Source organism: Zea mays, chromosome 2 (genome assembly GCF_902167145.1).
Source record: "Zea mays cultivar B73 chromosome 2, Zm-B73-REFERENCE-NAM-5.0, whole genome shotgun sequence".
Classification (NCBI taxonomy): Eukaryota; Viridiplantae; Streptophyta; class Magnoliopsida; order Poales; family Poaceae; genus Zea; species Zea mays.
The window spans coordinates 84,255,862-84,275,295 of NC_050097.1; the positions used below are offsets into that span (position 1 = coordinate 84,255,862).

General features: G+C 47.7%; 1 protein-coding gene across 1 annotated transcript; it reads right to left on the reverse strand.

The window, feature by feature from the left end:
- Positions 1–953: 953 nt before the first annotated feature.
- LOC100384319 (DnaJ protein ERDJ2A) lies at positions 954–12,710 on the reverse strand. The gene is made up of 10 exons (NM_001322052.1): positions 12,299–12,710; positions 12,074–12,169; positions 11,474–11,594; positions 11,260–11,366; positions 10,933–11,150; positions 10,010–10,187; positions 9,794–9,913; positions 5,631–5,717; positions 2,064–2,174; positions 954–1,931 (listed from the first exon to the last, which is right to left on the reverse strand). Exons 1-10 carry the CDS (start codon positions 12,482–12,484, stop codon positions 1,098–1,100), a joined length of 2,058 nt encoding a protein of 685 aa, NP_001308981.1. The 5' UTR covers positions 12,485–12,710; the 3' UTR covers positions 954–1,097.
- Positions 12,711–19,434: the final 6,724 nt, after the last annotated feature.

Sequence of the window (19,434 nt, forward strand, 5' to 3'; positions counted from 1 at the left end):
TCGCAATCTTGCTCGAAAGAGGACCTAGTCGTCCGCTCCGCCTCGCTGGATTGCTCAACAGAGGGCTGGTCGGCTAATGGGTCAAAAGGAGGTTGTGGGTCTACTTTTGGATTTCTTGTTCCTAGGTAGCCGACACACGCAAAGTCTAAAAAACAGTGGTAAATCTTGAGTTACATCCTAAAACAGGAACACTTACGCAATTGTCCCATAGAATAAGGTCGTACCCAAAGAAAATATAGAAAATATATTTTAGTAGGTTGAAAATTATGAGACTACCATTTGTATCCTCCAACCAAACATCTTATAAATGAGATCAACAAATTCCTTAGTATGAAGAGTATAAAGACATGCTATACATAGACATGCAATTAGATTATCCATGAAGCCCGACAAGGAAATTAGAAGGATCCATAGGGATTCAATTTTAAATAGCAAAGATTTTCTCTCCATAAATCTAGTCCAATTCTTTTGTCACCAAATTAGTTCTAATAGACTTTTAATAACGTACAAATAGACTTAATTTTTAATAGCAACCTTTCTTACATCACTATCTCCTTGTAATAAGGCTATCTTCATCAGCTTACTTACCGTCAAATTCAAACTCCATTCTAAATTCTAAGAACTGTGCAGTTTATAATACAAAACAATATTTCCACATTCAAATTTCATTCTACGTACTATTCAGTCTATAGTAAAACAATATTTTGGATAATTCAAACTCCATTCTACAAACTATGTAGTCTACAGTGTAAAACAATATTTTGGATGATGGGTCTAACAATAATAATTAGGTGATCCAGAAATTTAAGAAATCAGCAGTGCCATTCGGAATAAATGTGAGGAACATACACCACACAGGTGATAGGCATGGGTGAAACGCTTGCACTTTGGAGAATGACCATGCAGTCTTCAGGTCAACTCGAGATAGTAAGCTAGTTTTGCTCGGCTCTTTTGTAACCAATCAATCTCAACTTATTAGTAAACAAAACTGAGTAACTATGACCATCTATAAAATGGAGGGGATACGTTCAATTTTAAAAAAAAAAACAGATGGTGTCAACCTCTACGTTCCTTTCTCAACATAACACAGTATAGAATTACTCATCGCTGCCTGAATCAATATCAGATTCAGCCCCTTGATGGGCCGATCCGTTCACAACCTTCCCCTTCCCTTCCCCCTTGTTCTTCGCGTCCTCCTCGTCATCACTGTACTCGCTCTCATAGTCATCATACTCCTCTTCCTCTTCCTCCTCTTCCTCCTCAATACCATCCTCTGCAGCAGCCACTGGCCCTTCTTCAGGCACATGGCCTCTTGTTCCAGCACGGCTGCGCTTCAGGACCTTGAGCTTGAAGCTGGTCTTCGTGTCACAGCCTATCCAAGCGTCGCACAAACAAAAAGAGGTGAGGTTGTGAGTACCCTCTGCTGGGGCTTGGAACTTGCCCATTACCAGCCTACTGCCTTTCTTCACCCTGTCAACTGCCTCCCTAACTGCATTTCCTATTTCCTTTGCACTTGCACCTAGTGCTTCCTGGGTCTCTTGTATAGCTTTTGATGCTGCAGTTATGGCCGTGGCCTCATCCATGAAGCTGACTTTCTGTGACAACCAGACATCATTAGATGCCACGTTGGCTAGAAGCAGCCAGAAGTTTTCTTCCTTGTGGAACAGGAAGTTGGGACAATGAGGAAGAGCAGCAGTCAGTCCATTGCGCCGTTGTAGCGAGACCCAAGCATACATGGTCACGACATCACCCTCTTGAATGCCCTCTTCACCTTCAGTCTCACATTTCATGTCTACTTCAATAGAAGGAATCATCTCCAGTACAAACTCTACATCCCGAGCTTGTTCTTCAGAAAGCCCAGCAACTTGTGTGAGCAATGCAGCACGATCTTCCACAGGCATGTCACAAAGTTCTTGGAATGCACGGATTTTCTGTAGTCAACACAGAATAACACTTACATTCCAGAGTTAAAGGATACTTTAAAGATATGTCATCAAATTTGAAATTGCTTTGATTAATCTACATTTGCTGCAAAAGAATTGCTAACTGCAGTGAGAAAATACCTTGCGAGCAATCTTTTTCACGGTTGCTTCTGTGAAATGTGGCAGCTGCAAGAAAGGCGCTATTCCTTCCGAGTTAGCACCACTAGCTTTTCGTGCACTTAATGGTACAGCCTGCAAATGTGTCATCCCAATACATCGCAATTAATGGTGGTGAATGAGCTTGCATACCGGATGCAAATGCAGTGGCACGGGCTAAAAAGAAATTGGATCACATGAATTTATAAACGTTTAAAACGGTTACTGTTAGACAGTGTGTGTGTGAGTGTGTGTGGGCCGGCACCAATGTTGGGCTGCCGGCCCATTAGGGTTAGGGTTGAGTCCCTATATATGTACCTCATCTCCTATCAATATACTGAGTTCACTCTTCTACATGATATCAGATTAGGTTTAGGTTTTCCTCTCCTCACACTACAGCCGCCGGGGCTCCCTCCACCCAGCCGCCGCCTGCCATCGCTGCCCCCGGGAGGCCCAACCTTCCCTCCCGGGGGCGGCCTCCTTCCTCCCAGCCGCCGCTGCTGTCTCGCTGGGCAGGCAGCCACACCCCCACCCCGTCCGCCTTCAATCTCCAGGCGGCGGCGGATGCAAGGGCGCAGGCGCCCTGCCCCTAGAGGCGTGGCCCAGCGGCGCAAGCACGTGTTCACCTGCGCGGGGCGGCCACGGCGAGCGGCCCCGGCGCGCGTTACCCTGCACGGGGCGGCCACGGCGCGGGCTGGCTCGACGGCGGCCATGGCGCACGCGGGCAACGGCCTTGGAGCCGGTCCCGGCTTCTACACGGGCATGGCCCCATCCGGCGCCTGGCCTGCCCCTCCCCGCGACGGCCGCCTTCCTCCCCACCGACGCTGCTCCCCCGCCCTCCTCGCTGGATCAGGCACCGGCGGCCCCTCGCCTAGGCGCGTCGAGCCGTCGCGTGGATCCGACGACGGCGCGGCCTTCCCCATCGGGCGCGGTCTTCCCCATGGCGCGCCGGAGCAGCCCCTCTGTTCTCGCCCCTCCCCTCCTCCCGTCGGCGAGCTCCTGCCCCCATGGACGCCGGCCACCTCCCCTACGCGACCGCCGCCGCCGCACCAAGGGGATCCGGAGCCGCCGCCGCCGGGGAGCGCTCCTTCCACCGTCGGTCGCCGGAGCCGCCCACACCCTCCCTGGCTCATCGCCCCCTGCTGCGCGGCCCCTGCCGGCGGCCCTCCCTGGCGCGGCGCCCCCAAGCCGCCGCCGTCGGTCCGCTGCCCTCCCCTTTCCCTCATGCCGGCCAGGCCCTCCCCTTCCCTGGCTGCACGTATGCCGCCTCACTGGCCGTGGGCACGGCCCTCCCCTTCCCCGGCCTCCCAAGCCACCGCCACCGGATCCGCGCGCCCCTGTGTCTGCTTCGCTAGATTCGCGAGCCTGGCGGCGCGCGCCGGCGTTCTCTCCCTAGTGTCGATCACCTCGACCAGCAGCACCACGTAGCACCACCCTTCGAACTTCTCTCGTCGCCGGTGCTGCCAACACCCCTTGCCAGGTCCGGCGCAGGCCCCTGCTCGGCCGGACCCGCCCCGCCGCCCACCCCTTCATCGCCTTCGTTGGATCTGTCGCTGTCGCGGCCTTCTCGGCCAGATCCACGTTGCTGCGACCTTTCCGGCTCGATCCGCCGTCCCTTTGGCTGGATCGCGTCTTCCCGTCCAGATCTGTCGCTGCCGTGGCCTTCCCGGCCGGATCCGACATTCCCCTTCTTTTCTGTCGCGGGCGCGGACACCATGACCGGCGCAGACACGTGTGCTGTCGTCGGCCTCCCTGGCGGGGCTCCTTGACGCCTGGACGATCGAAGAAGCAGGAAGGTCGACCTGCTGGTGCCCTTTTGTTGTGTCGCCCTGCCGATCGTTGACGCTCGAACGTCGACCCTCCCGAAGATCAGGCTTTTGCTGCGCATCTTCCGACCGCGACCACCTCGACTTCGGCTACCTCGGCATCTAGGGGCTATCGTCTTCTTGGAGCACACACCGGTCTCTGCTCCAGCCGCACCATTCGCACCATCACGACGCTGCGACTGCGGGGGGATTTTAGCCCGTCAGCTCCTACCTTCGGCTTCTACTCCAGTCTCATCGTGTGTGGTGCCCCCATTGCGACTGCGGGGGGGGTGTTAGACAGTGTGTGTGTGAGTGTGTGGGCCGGCACCACTGTTGGGCTGCCGGCCCATTAGGGTTAGGGTTGAGTCCCTATATATGTACCCCATCTCCTATCAATATACTGAGTTCACTCTTCTACCGTTACTCTTCTACACAGTTACTAACAAAATTAAAATCCTAGATGTTTCAAACCACTAACAAAATTTATTTCTGTAACAAAGCAGTACCTTTTTCTAACTAAGCTACATAATAGCACAAGGAAGGTGTTGCATAAAAACTGACTGACCAACTTAAAGGAGCAGTTAATTAGAACTGAGATGTGAAAATCAGTAAACCATATTAATGTAAAAAGAAATATAATTAGCACACCATTTTTAACATAATGGCTACAAATATTATTGCTTCATTCCCAGGTCCCACATACTTTTCTTGGCAAAGACAACACTTGACCTAAGCAAGTAACAGTACGAAAGACACGTGAAAACAATAGATACCACTAATACTGACTGGTGACTGGACAGTGAACTCCCTTTTGACGATAATATGCTAACCAGTTCCAAGTAAATAGTGGAACATTTCACATTATGTTGATAACATGCATCACATCAAAACTCCAAAAGACAAACACTACCTTATTTCTGTTACATTGCACTCCTATCCTTGCAGCATGAGTTGCTGCAATAAGTGGAAATGTGAAGTGTGAACCAATCCACAATTTTCATACAATTGCTACTATCTCCATACCGGCCAAAAGTGTCTCTCACTTTCGAGCCAATGAGTCTCAAGTTTGACAATATATACAAAAAATAATATTTATAAGTTGTAACAAGTATCATTAGATGAATTATGCAATATATTGTCATAACAAATCTATTTGGTGATGTAAATGTCAATAATATTTTCTATAAATCAATTAAAACTTAAAAAAGTTCAGCTTGGTCCAAACCTAGAATGACACTCTTAGGAACGGAGGGTAGTACTACTTCACATGTTTTACACTTGCTAATAAAATGCATATTACAATCTATAACCAGGATCGCATAATATCATAAGATCTAGTTTACAATCCCACTAAAAGTGTAAGATTTCGAACAAATGGCAGTAGCTAGTATTCCACGAACAGTTCGATAAAATCTTAGGATAAGCTAATCAGCAGCTGACTGTCCACAAGAAATGACAGCTGAGACCCACATACATAAAAGAGTAAACATACGCCTGAATGATCAAACTCACTTAAGTCATATAAGGGCTTTGTTTGGCTGCATTGCAATGCAATACACCCCAATCCACATGGGTTGGCAGAGCACCTCAATCCCTCCCAAACCCATGTGGATCATGGTGGATTGGAGTGCAGCCAAACAAGGCTTGAGAAGTTTCATCTATTTTGTAGTCCAACATAGTACATCAACATGAAATGGTTCGCCACAGTTGTCTGAGAAAAAATCAGGTTGTTCGTAGACAAAAATACCTGGATAATATTTTGAGAAAGCTCAATAACACTGAGTGCAGGCCGGAGCCATCCAAAACCATGGGGATTCCTTGGTAAAACTGCAATCTGCAAGCCAATGAGTATTTCAATGTACGCATGGGGGAGGGGGAGATCAGTGAGATAGTTCAAAAATCAGTGAATGGTTCAAACTTCAAGGCATAAAGTGAAAGGGTTACAACATAATGTTGCCTGTGTTCAAAGTACAATAGACCTTTTTTATTGTCAAAGCTTGAAGAAATAGGAGTACAAATGGTTTGTCAAACGCATCAAAATGTGCATGAGATCTAATATTCCTAGCTAGTGCCAGATTAACCCTGGTGCAGATAAGACAGGATAGCATTTTTTTTCTTTATCGGAAAAATTACATCATCAGACCAGAAACATTACCTCATTTTGTTAGACGGCCTGCCATACAGGGCACATGCGCCCAGGGCACTGCCATGTATAGAGTTGTCTTAGTATAGCAGGATAGGATATAGATTGATAGAGAGAGATTTGGGGGAGAGGATTGCTGGTCAGGATCAGTCATGATCCTTACCATTTAGGATATTTCCATTTACCACACCTCATCCTCCCCTATACATATGTACATGTATTTCCTCTCAAGGGAATCCATTATTCCTACCATCATCTAACATGGAAATCAGAGCCTAGATCCCTTTTTCGCTTTTGCTTCTAGGCTGCCCTCTACGCAATTGCTGCCTCCCTAGAGCCGCCGCCACCACCTCCGCCTCTCCAGGCCGCCGCCGCTACCACCTCAGGCTGCCGCCACCACCTCATCCTCTCCAGGCCGCCGCTGCCGCCACCTCTAGGCGCCCCAACCATCGCTGTCGCCACCCTCGTTTCGACTCGCCACCACTCGTCATCATCATCGTCATGGCGTCAAAGTTGGACGCCATTGTTCTCCAGCAGTGCCTCGACGAGTTGCTCGCTGCCACCGACACCACGGAAGAGAAGGCCGCCGACAACGCGGAAGAGAAGGCCGCCAGCTCTAGGAAATGGGTTTAGGCCGCCCGCCAGCTCCATGAGGAGCAGGCCGCCGACGACGACCTGGAATAGAAGGTTGCCGCAGCCAAACGACTGCTACCGTCTTCCTCGACCTCGAACGCCCAGCCCGACGCCTCCCACGAGGTGATTGTCATCGCTTGTCTCCACTCCACATCTAGGTTGCAGCAATCCCAAGCGTTCGCCAATTGGTGAATATCATTCCAGAAGCTTCATCATCCAACTACGCTCGCTGGCGCGATCTCATGATATTGGCCCTGATGCGATATGCCCTCGCCGACCACGTCGATCCGACGTCGCCTTCGCCAATACCTGCCTGAACCCGGCTGGACGCCATAGTCCTCTGCGGGCTCACCAACACGATCTCTCCTGATCTTCAAGAGGTCGTTCGAGAACTGGCCGCACGGCGCGACACATATGGCTCGATCTTGGGAACCAATTTCTAGGTAATTGAGAGACATGTACTCTTCACTTGGATGCTGCCTTTTGCAACTTTGTTCAGGGCGACCACCCCGTGAGCGAGTACTACCGCAAGTTTAAGGGCATGGCTGATGCCCTGACTGATCTAGGATCCCCTGTCAGCAACCGCATCCTGGTCCTCAACATACTGTGAGGACTCAATCAGCGCTTCAAGCATCTCGGTGTCGCTCGGACAACAGCGTCTGTAGGCCTTCGTGGACACGCTGGATGTCATCAAACGGGCACCCATGGCTGACTGCAAGACGTGCACTACTCCGGTCGATCTTCAGGCGAAGCTTGCTGCCGATTCAGGGCTTCTGTCCAGGACGCCTCCCAGTTCCGCAGCATAGCTCAGTACCTGACATTCAACCGTTCGGACATCGCCTACACCGTCCAACAGATATGCCTTCATATGCACGACCCTCGAAAGCCTCATCTGATGGCTATAAAGCGCATTATGTGCTTATCTTCAAGGCACCTCCGACTACGATCTACGCCTCCGTCATTCATCCAGCTCCGACCTCGTCACCTATACTGATGCTGAGTATGCAGGTTGTCCAGACACTCGTCGCTCTACATCAGGCTATGCGGTGTTCCTGGGTGACAACTTGATGTCCTGGACTACAAAGTGCCAAACAAATATCTCTCGATCCAGTGACGAGGCCAAATATCGTGTCGTTGCCAATGGAGTTGCTGAAACAACTTGGCTACGCCAGTTGCTTTACGAGCTCCATCGCCCACCGTTCCAGTGCACTCTTGTCTACTGTGACAACATCAGCATCGTCTACCTCTCCACCAACCTCGTTCAACATCAACGTACCAAGCATGTGGAGATTGATCTTCACTCCGTCCACGAGAAGGTCGCCATTGGGCAAGTCCGCGTTCTACACGGTCCGACAACATCACAGTTCGCCGACATCTTCACGAATGGCCTCCCCTTCTCGGTGTTCCATGAGTTTAGATCCAGTCTCAACATTTGCACTAACTAAGTTGTGACTGCGGGGGTGTTAGACGACCTGTTATACAGGGCACATGCGCCTAGGGCACTACCATATATAGAGTTGTCTTAGTATAGCAGGATAGGATATAGATTGATAGAAAGATTTGGGGGAGAGGATTGCTGGTCATGATCAATCATGATCCTTACCATTTAGGCCTTGTTCACTTTTTTCCTATAACTCATGGATTGGAAGGGATTGGAAAAAATTATGAAGGATTTTGACTTGATATGGATCATTTAAACCCACTCAATCCCCTCCAATCCATATATATGTACCTCACCTCCTCCTCCCCTATATATATGTACATGTATTCCCTCTCAAGCAATCAATCCATTATACCTACCATCATCTAACATGTTTACATATCTTTTATCTTATATATCAAAATAGAAGACACCCACTACCTGATTTTTATGGCAACTCATGCAGCCATGTCATCGCTAATGCTACACTATTCGATCCTAATTTTTATGATCTACATCTATCCGGCCCTTTCACACCGACACCCACACAGCCATCAGGTTCAACCACCCTATTTCATGCACAAAAGCATCAATTTGCATCCCTGAACACTGTTTCCACTCCACGTCACTTGCTCGCTTTCCTTTCCTGCCTCCCCGATCTGTCGACCTGTCTCCTCTCCAAATCAGAAGCCTGAGCCTTATTAATAAGATGCCAGCATTCAGCATCAGGCATTTCCAAACCGAATCAACTGCACCCATTTGTTGTCCTCCTTTTCCCTTCGTTGGGTTTAGATCATCACTCACTAGAGATCATTATGGAGAGGAGCCTAACTTGCTTGGACAAGTTTTCTATCCTTGTGAAGTTTTTCTGCCTACATCAGGTAACATATTGCTACTTTATGTCTGTTGAGTGCAACAGGAACATAATTCATTTTTCCATCCCTCTACTTATAAATAAGACCAAATCAATCTATGACTCAGTTGACTTAGTATGCATGCTGTTATGTTCAACCAATCAGGCACCATTCAGTTTCGTCAAATGATATAATCACAACCTCATTTTTTTTCATTTACTGATTTATTTGTAGATACGATAAATCAATTGAAAGTCAATGCGCCTTTTCTATACAAATCAGAAATGACGCTCCTGTTCGGTAGTCACATCCTCTACATGCGCCTATGTTTTAGTTTTGTAACTACCACTACTTTTGTGGCATTAATTCTTTTGGATGTTTCTATGAACAACAAGCAATAGGCATGAAAAGTTCTTTAGCGACACAAATTTCTAGACAGTTTCAGTCATCTGTTTAGATGTATGCAAATCAGGTGGCCACACTTCAGTTTGATAAGAAACCTAACTTGTTATTTTTGTATTATTTTCCAAGCAGATCATGATACTACTACACACAACACGCATGTCCATAGTTCCTTTTCTTGCTTGTATGGATGCCTCATGCTTAACTTTTATGAAAGAATAACTTTAATTGCAAATTGCTTATATTAATTCCAATTAAATATGTTATCAATCAAACTTAAATAAACAAATTAAATTGTAGGAAACCAAAAAATTGCAGAAACTATGCCTAGAACTGGTGGTCTGAGTTTGTTATGAAATTTTAACAGAAAGCATAAATATAAAACATCATATATGGTGAAGTGCGCTAAAATAGTATCAAGGACAGAGATCTAATGAGCAAGACATTCAAACAAGTACCTTAACGAGTTCTTCCAGAAGACGAGGTGCAAGTTCAAGCATGTGTCTGTAATCTTTAAGAAGTGCTGGCGTCAAAGCGAATGACTCACAAGTGAGATGCGCCTGAATCAGCAGTTCCATCTGCAATAAAATGAAGAAATTAAAATTATAGCTTTTCAGATTGTGGAGATCAGTTTATATCTTGTGCATCATAGAATCTAGTCAGAAAAGGCCAACCTTTACTAGTGATGGATGCTGCTTCCAGAACTTTGCTTGTTCTGTCTTAATGTTCTTTAAGTCCAGATTTAACTCGCTTCTAACAGCTACAAACAATTTTTGCAGGGGTTCATCATCACTGCGTCGAACTGGCATCTCCATATATTCTGCAGCCTTGATGAAGACATCTATAACTTTGCTGTGACATGGAAACAACTCATGGCTCACACAAGGGAAAAACATGATTTCGAAAGCTAGCAAGTAAATTAACACCAAAAATAGAAGTTTCCTGGAAGCTACTAAGTACTAATGACAAAAAATAAAGAAAACCTCTAAGGCTAGCAAGTATAAAGATAGAAGTATATGGGAAACTCGAAGAAAGCATGCACTCATTTAATCTACCAGATATATAAGCTGGTTAAAATATATACTAGCCCCCTGGAGTGTGGTCAGAAACAATAAAAGAACATGTTAACAAAAAATGCATTATCATTTTTATGTACCATTATATGGTTTTGGAAAAGGAGATTCTTGATGTTGTCATTCAAGACTTAGTAATGGACTAATGGTTTCATCAGGCGCTGTGGTTTTGCATGTGCATAGCATCTTATTTTTTATCAACTCATCAATGCTTAATGGTAAAGTTGGAGCTGTGCAAATATATTTACCCAGCAGAAGTTTTTTAAAAAAAAGATCTATTGCTTGAACATTCAAGAAAAGAAGTCTCAAAGAGCAATAAGTCAATAATAATAAATCACAATCTCACTTCCAATATTAACAAAAATCTTCTGTTGCTAATGATATTACAGGCCTCATGTCAGTCTAACATCAAAATTCAAAAATCAGATACAGAGCACTTGCACTTTAAACAATATGTGCTAGGGAAACACAAATATTAAATTCCAAAAGTAACAGTGTTAAATGACATGTTCGCAAGTTCATACCTTGGAGCAAGAGATGGCTTCATAAAGTAGTAGTAAGTGGACAAAGTTTGATGCATGACATAGTTTCCAGTATATTTTGATGATCTTGACAAATAAATAACAGCTATCATCAAAGGCAATAATATACAAAATCCGACTATTCCAAGAAGCATTATCCCACCAGATGCACCATCAATATTTAGTAAAAACTTGGGCAAAGCAATGCCCATTTGCAGCCCCTGAATCATAAACAAGATGTATTACCCGTTAGCTTTAGCAGTTCATGGAACATGTGTTGCAAAATTTAGCTCTGATTGAGACATTAGGATCTAATGATGCTAATATTACCTGCCGCCCATCAGGGTGACCATATTTCTCATAATTCTCACGAGATATAGGATCAGTTAATGCTTGATATGCCTTGGATATATATTCAATGAAGTATTTATGAGCCTCTGGGTATGTGTGGGAGAAAAGGCGTAAGAAGAGTTCACCAGGTAAGATATATTTTTTCTTCATTGAGCAACATTAATAATTTATTATAGTGTTACAAATGAGGTACCTGGATCAGGATTTTTATCAGGATGGTACTGAATAGAAAGTCTCCTATATGATTTCTTGATATCAGATTCAGATGCCCCAGCTTCCAGTCCAAGAATACTGAAAGGCTCAAAAACTTGGACCTAAGAAAATTCAAAGCGAAATCATATAACAAATACTGTAATTATATCATGTTATAGACTTGCATGTATAATATCTTCATTTCACTGAATGTTTACGTAATATCAGTATAAAGATGGTTACATAATGGGCATGTTCGATATAAAGAGGCAGGGACATGTCCAACCCTGAAGTCACAAATATCTATGCTAGGAAACACATAACTCTATCTGGAATTAAGTAAGAATCAGACTATAGTTTAGACAAATCACAAATCACGTACAAATGACAACCAAATGAGTTTCCACTAGTAAGGAAAAAAAAAGGCAAATGAGGACAGTGGAAAGTATAAGCAGTTAAGCACTAGGACAGAGCACTTCCAACTGCCGAGAAAAACAGAAGCAGATCTGAGTTATGTTAACTTGATAAGTATACTTGTATCGCAGAAAGAATTGCTCTATCTGATAGCATCAAATTCTTAAGTAGCCCAAAGTTCACATACCTCACGGCTAACAAGCTTTATGTAGTAAACCAGGAATATCATAACAATCCAGAGCAGAAGGATGGTTAGGTTACTGCACGTGGAGAAGTTGGATATCTGTGAAATAAGGGAAGCAGAACTTATTAGTCAGAACAGCAAATCAAGCAACACCCCAAAACAGAAACCAAAAGTAGCCGAACAGAAGAAGTTTAAGAAAAAACAAGAACAAGAACGCGCCGTCCGCACCCTCTTGTAGATCGACTTGCGGTACTTGCCGGAGCGGTGGCAACCCGAGCAGCGGCAGTGGATGGTCTTCGCCTTCTCGGAGGCAGCGCGACACAAGCGCAGGATCGTGTAGGGCACGAGGGGCAGCGCGATCATGGTGAGTATAAAAATCAGGAACAGCGAGCTGTTCTCCTCTGCGGCCGCCATGGCTGCTGTGACCTACCTCCGCTCTCCCGCCCGGCTCGTCTGCGATGTCGCAGGATTTTGCGGAGCCAGGGCCGGATCTGGCAGTGAGGCGGCGGGAGGTGGTACGGGGCGCGCGGATCTGAGGGGTCGCCGGCAGGCGGAGCCACGGACGGAGGCGCGGCCGATTGGGATAGGTTTTGGGGTGTCTTCAGCGGTGCCGCGGTGGGCTGTAGCCTGTAGGCGGTAGTGGTACCACGACACGGAATCGGCACCGCAGAGTCGGTTTGGAGACAAAGCGGGGATGCAGTGGCCTCTCTCTCTCTCTCTCTCTCTCTCTCTCTCTCTCTCTCTCTCTCTCTCTCTCTCTCTCGTGTAAGGACCAAAACGGTAGGAAACGATTGAAAAACACTAGGCAATGTTTGGTTGAAGAGCCAAGTATAACGGAGTCATTCCGTCCTAGTTATGTTGTTGTTCGGTTATAAAGTAATTAGAACGGAATGTCTCTAATTAGGGAATATTTTTCTCAGATCCGAAATCATTCCGCTCCAAAAAATCAACCGAACGGAGCCGCTCTGTTCTCATCCCGCTCTCACAGTCACGCTCCGTTCCGTTCACTCTGCAACCAAACAAAAAACAGAGCTGCTCCGTTACAGATTACCAAACACAGAACAGAGCGGCTCCGTTCCTAAAATCAGGGATGGAACGGCTCCGTTCTACTTGGCTCCTCAACCAAACACTACCTAATACCGTTACTGTTTTCATATTTTGTTATCGGAAACGAAATCGGAAACGGTAATTTCGAAAACAGAAACGACATCGGTATTTCGAAATCATCGTGTCGGGGACCATAATTAGGGATACCACCAAAACTCCTAATCTCAGCTGGTAACCCCCGTCAGCACAAAGCTGCAAAGGCCTGATAGGCGCGATTCAGGACAAGGCTCCGTCCACTCAAGGGACACGATCCCGCCTCGCCCGAGCCCAGCCTCGGGCAAAGGCAGGCGACCCAGTAGGATTCACGTCTCGCCCGAGGGTCCCCTCAAGCAACGGACGCACCTTCGGCTCGCCCGAGGCCCAGGCTTCGCGGAGAAGCAACCTTGGCTAAATCGCCACGCCAACCGACCATATCGCAGGGGCATTTAATCCTGACGCGCGCTCCTCAGTCGAAAGAGCCGAAGTGATCGCAGTCACTTCGCCGCTCCACTGACCGAACTAACAGGAAAACAGCGTCGCCTGCCCTGCTTCGACTATTGTGCCACTCGACAGAGTGATGCTGACAGCAGCCAAGTCCAGCCTCGGGCGCCATAGGAAGCTCCGCCTCGCCCGACCCCAGGGTTCGGACTCAACCTCGACCTCGGACGACGGACTCCGCCTCGCCCGACCCCAGGGCTCGGACTCAGCCTCGACCTCGGACGACGGACTCAGCCTCGACCTCGGACGACGGACTCCGCCTCGCCCGACCCTAGGACTCGGACTCAGCCTCGACCTCGGAAGACGGTCTCCGCCTCGCCCGACCTCAGGGCTCAGACTCGACCTCGACCTCGGAGGAGCCTCCGCCTCGCCCGACCTCGGGCTCGGACCGACCACGTCACAGGAGGGGCCATCATTACCCTACCCCTAACTAGCTCAGGCTACGGGGAACAAGACCGGCGTCCCATCTAGCTCGCCCCGGTAAACAAGTAATGGTGGCACCCCGCGTGCTCTATGACGACGGCGGCTCTCAGACCCTTACGGAAGCAAGGAGACGTCAGCAAGGATTCGACAGCCCCGACAGCTGTACTTCCACAGGGCTCAAGCACTCCTCCGACGGCCACGACATCACATGAACAGGGCGCCAAAACCTCTCTGACTGCCACGACAGCATGTACTTAGGGATCTAGCTCCTCTCTGCTAGACACGTTAGCACACTGCTACACCCCCCATTGTACACCTGGGCCCTCTCCTTACGCCTATAAAAGGAAGGTCCAGGGCTCTCGTACGAAAAGGTTGGTCGCGCGGGAGAACGGGCTGGCGGACAGTCTCTCTCTCTCTCCCTCGTGGACGCTTGTAACCCCCTACTGCAAGCGCACCCGACCTGGGCGCAGGACAACACGGAGGCCGCGGGTTTCCCTTTTGCCGTCTTTCCCCCCTTTGTGCTCCGTCTTGCGCCGACCCATCTGGGCTGGGACACGCGGCGACAATTTACTCGTTGGTCCAGGGACCCCCCGGGGTCGAAACGCCGACAGTTGGCGCGCCAGGTAGGGCCCTGCTGCGTGTTGACGAACAGCTTCCCGTCAAGCTCCAGATGGGTAGTCTCTGAAAGGATCACGATGCCCAAGAGGGGGGTGAATTGGGCTTTTCTAAAAATCAACACTAATTAAAGACTAAGCAAGAGCTAAGCAAGAGCCCAACTTCACCCCAACAATTAGCACTAAGAATATAATACTAGAAATGCAACAATGCTAAGACAATACTTCAAATACTTGCTAAACAAATACACAATGTAAAGTGCTTGAATTAAGTGCGGAATGTAAAGCAAGGTTTAGAAGACTCCTCCAATTTTTTCCCGAGGTATCGAAGAGTCGGCACTCTCCACTAGTCCTCGTTGGAGCACCCGCTCAAGGGTATCGCTCCCCCTTGGTCCTCGCAAGAACCAAGTGCTCACTACGAGATGATCCTTTGCCACTCTGGCGCGGTGGATCCCTCGAGACCGCTTACAAACTTGAGTCGGGTCACCAACAAGATCTTCACGGTGATCACCGAGCTCCCAACGCCACCAAGCCGTCTAGGTGATGCCGATCACCAAGAGTAACAAGCCGTAGACTTTCGCTTGACCAAGAGAAGCCTAATGCAAGTGGTGTGTGCTCTAGGTGGCTCTCACTAGCGCTAATGAGGAACAAACGCGGATTATGATTCTCTAATCTCCTCACTAGGCTTTTGGTGCTTGCAATGCTCTAGCAATGTGCTGGAATAAATGTGGAGTGCAAGACATTGAATATGGTGGGTGGAGGGGGTATAAATAGCCCTCACCCACCAACTAGCCGTTACAGGCATCTCACTGCGCAATGGCGCACCGGACAGTCCGGTGCGCCACCGGTGCGCCAACGGTCGTTTCCAACGGCTAGTTCTGACAGCTAGCCGTTGGACTCATGGCACACCGAACAATGAACAGTTCACTGTCCGGTGCACACCAGACAGTCCGGTGCGATGTCCGGTGCGCCACTAAAATTCAACTCCCAAACCTGCGCTCTCGGGTTTCTGCGGAGGGAAAGCCTCTGCCGCGGACCAGCCTGGCCCCACCTGGCAGAGGGTGCACCGGACAGTCCGGTGCACACCGGACAGTCCGGTGCCCCAAGGCCAGAAACACTAACTCTTGTTTTTTAGCTGATTTTCAAATCGGTTTTCGCTCTAACTTGTGTGTGAGTTCTAGAGTGACACCTAGCATTGTATATGAGTGTGATTGTGCACCAATACTACACTAGAACTCTCTTGGTCAAACTACTCATCGACAACTCCTCTTTATAGTACGGCTAAAAGAGAATAAAAGACCTAACTAAATCGCGAGTGTCCACATCTCCTTGACACTCGGACTCCGTAGACCTTCACCTTTTGTTTCGTCGTTTTAGCCGTCGCTTCGAGTTCTTATCTCAGTGATTGTTTTCACCGTTGTAGTACTTCTACCTGTCATGCGACCTAACTTACCATTTGTCTCTGCAAAACACACGTTAGTCACATATAATATTACGTTGTCATTAATCACTAAAACCAACCAGGGGCCTAGATGCTTTCAATCTCCCCCTTTTTGGTGATTGATGACAACCCTACAAGTTTTGTGAGAGTAGTTTGTTTTGAAGTTTCTGTTAATAGAAAGAATGGTTAGTTATACTCAGTAATCTTTGACAGAAAGAACGTGTACCATAATAATAAGAGTGAGCGCATACACATCATAAGATTCTTGTTCATATAAAAGTGAAGTTAAATCAATGAAACAAGAACTAGAAGACTGGTGATAAAATAAGGTGAAAACATAATACACACAGTCAATCATAAGCAACGAGAGTATATGACGAGTTTGTGAGCCAAAAACATCAAGCTAGTACAGAGAGTAGCAAGCACAAATATTACATCAAAATGACTCTCTACTAACTCTCTAACTCCCCCTAGCTCTCACAACTCATATCTCTCCCCCTTTGGCGTCAAACACCAAAAGGGCACCCGAACCTAAACATCTGAAGCAGGAGGAGGCGGCGGGGGCGCATCCGGTCGCGGTCGAGGCAGCAGAGCGAACGCCGGCGGAGGGTCAGAGTCAGTCTCGGATCCAGGATCTGCGGTAGAGGCTGGAGCTGGTACTGACTCGGACTGAGGCCGCGCTGCAGGAGCTGCCGGAACAGAAGCGGTCACAGATACTGCCACAGCAGTAGTGGTAACAGCAGATGCTGGTGGCACTGGCGGTTGCGGGCAGACAGAGCTAAGAACCGGAGAGGTGAATGCCAAAGTGACCGGCCGGAGCGGAGAGGTACCAACAGGGGGTCCTAACAAAATCGATGGCACCACTAGAGCGTGAAGCGGAGGAGGTGGAGCAGACTGAACCGGAGGTACTGAGACACCAGACTGCTGAAGCATAAGAGCCATGAATGCCCTACTCTCAGCCCGATCCTGAAGTAGCTGCTGCTGAAGTGCATCCTGCCTGTCCTGCATGTTCTGAAACATCGAGAGCATCCTCTCGGATAACCGGGCCTGCTCGGCCGCCAGGTGAGCCAGAAACGAAGCAAGAGCAGGGTCCATAGCCTGAGGAGGAGCAGGGGCAGCACTAGAACTCCCAGCCTCATGATCATGTGAGCGTGGAGGCGGAGGCGGAGGAGGAACCCCAAAATCATCATCATCATCATCATCATCATCTGTTGTACCCTGAGTGTCAAACTGTCGAAGAGCTGCATCCTCGGTCTGAGAGTCAAAAACAGGAGCAGAAGCTGGCACAGGAATCTCAGGCGCAGGACAGTAGGATCCAAAAACTAGGCGAAGAAAAAGAGATTTGAGCACTCGGCTCGGAAACGATCGCTCGAAACGGGGAATTTGGTGAAATTTAAGCCTGGAATCTCGGATTGGCGTGAAATTTTACAAGAGTGTTACTGGAAGTGTTGGGAAGGTGCCTGAAAAATTTGGGTTCGATTGGAGCATTTTTGGTTGGTTTGGGCATTTTACCGAGCACTTGACGTGCGAGGAATTAGGTTTTCGGTGAAATGGCCTTTTGAGGTGGGAAAACCCTCCCGAAGGAGCTAAGAACCTGCAGGAGTGTTCAAGGAATACAGGGGAACACAATACACAACTTGGTTGTACTGGATTTCACAGGAATTCACAAGATTTTGGAAGTGATGCACAAGGGGTTGGCACAGTCCAAAGAAACAGAGAGAAAGAGAGAAGCAGAGGGGAGGAAAGAGGGAGCCAGAGCTGCTCACCGAGGAGGGAAGGAGAGGGGCACGGGGACGCCGTGGGATCGCCGGTGGTCGCCGGAGAGGGGGAGGTCACCGGCGGGTGCTGGGAATCGCCAGAGACAGAGAGATGGCGCTGGTGAAATGAGCCTCTGGCTCGGTCTCGGGCTGGGGGCCCTTTTTTAAAACGCGATATGGGCGCACCGGACAGTCTACAGTGTCTGTCCGGTGCACACCGGACAGCGCACAGTAGCTGTCCGGTGAACCACCGGACAGAGCACAGGAAAACGAATTTTTAGCGCGCGGCTGCCGGTGCACCGGACATTGCACAGTGCAGTGTTCGGTGCACACCGGACTGTCCGGTGAGCCCAGACAGATGGAAAATTTGGATTTTTTGAATTTTTCTATCTAGTTCCCAACCAAACCAAATCCCAACTTATAAACACACAAAATAACACTTGTTGGGACAGGTATTGGCACCCTCATATACTTTTCAAAATATTTTGCCATAGGTTAGATAATTTTTAGAGAAAATAGGCAAATGGTGAAATTTGCATTTTGGCTTGCACTAGGGGTTTTCATGAGTGATTTGAGTTTTGAATACTCCCCCTCAGTGCAGTACCTCATGCATATTTCAAGAACCAATAATTGCATAAAAAGTAAGAATTTAAGTGCTAAAGCTTAAAACTAAGACTTGTCAAGTTTGACCCGAGTTAAGCTTTTTCACTCGCTTTGTTGGCGGTTATCTTAACTAGGTTAGACAAGCCCTAGATGCAATACAAGGAATTTAAACATGCAATGCAAGCTTGACAACACCATTTGACATTTTACATAAAATTTCTAAGATCAAGAATATTTAGTTCATTCCTTAACATGCAAAAGTGGGTCTTATCAAGAGGCTTAGTGAAAATATCTGCTAATTGATCTTCCGACCTCACTCCTTCTAAAATGATATCTCCTTTAGCAACATGATCTCTAAGTGATGACAGATATCAATGTGCTTGGTGCGAGAGTGTTGTACAGGATTATTAGCAATTTTAACGGCACTCTCATTATCACACAACAAAGGTACCTTTTCTAGAACTACGCCATAGTCTAGAAGAGTTTGTTTCATATATAAAATTTGTGTGCAACAAGCACCTACGGCAATGTATTCCGCTTCGACAGTTGACAAGGCAACACTATTTTGCTTTTTGGATGTCCATGAAACTAGTGATCTACCAAGCAGATGGCATCCCCCAGAAGTACTTTTCCTATCAATTTTGCAACCGGCATAATCCGAATCGGAATAGCCAATTAAATCAAAAGTAGCTCCTTTGGGATACCACAGACCAACGCTTGTGGTGTGCCTGAGATACCTAAGAATTCTCTTAACAGCGCGAAGATGAGCTTTCTTAGGATTAGATTGAAATCTAGCACACATGCAGACACTAAACATAATATCGGGCCTAGATGCGGTAAGGTATAATAAGCTACCAATCATAGAACGGTAGAGAGTTTGATTAACCGGGTTACCTCCCTCATCTAAGTCGAGATGTCCATTTGTAGGCATGGGGGTCTTGA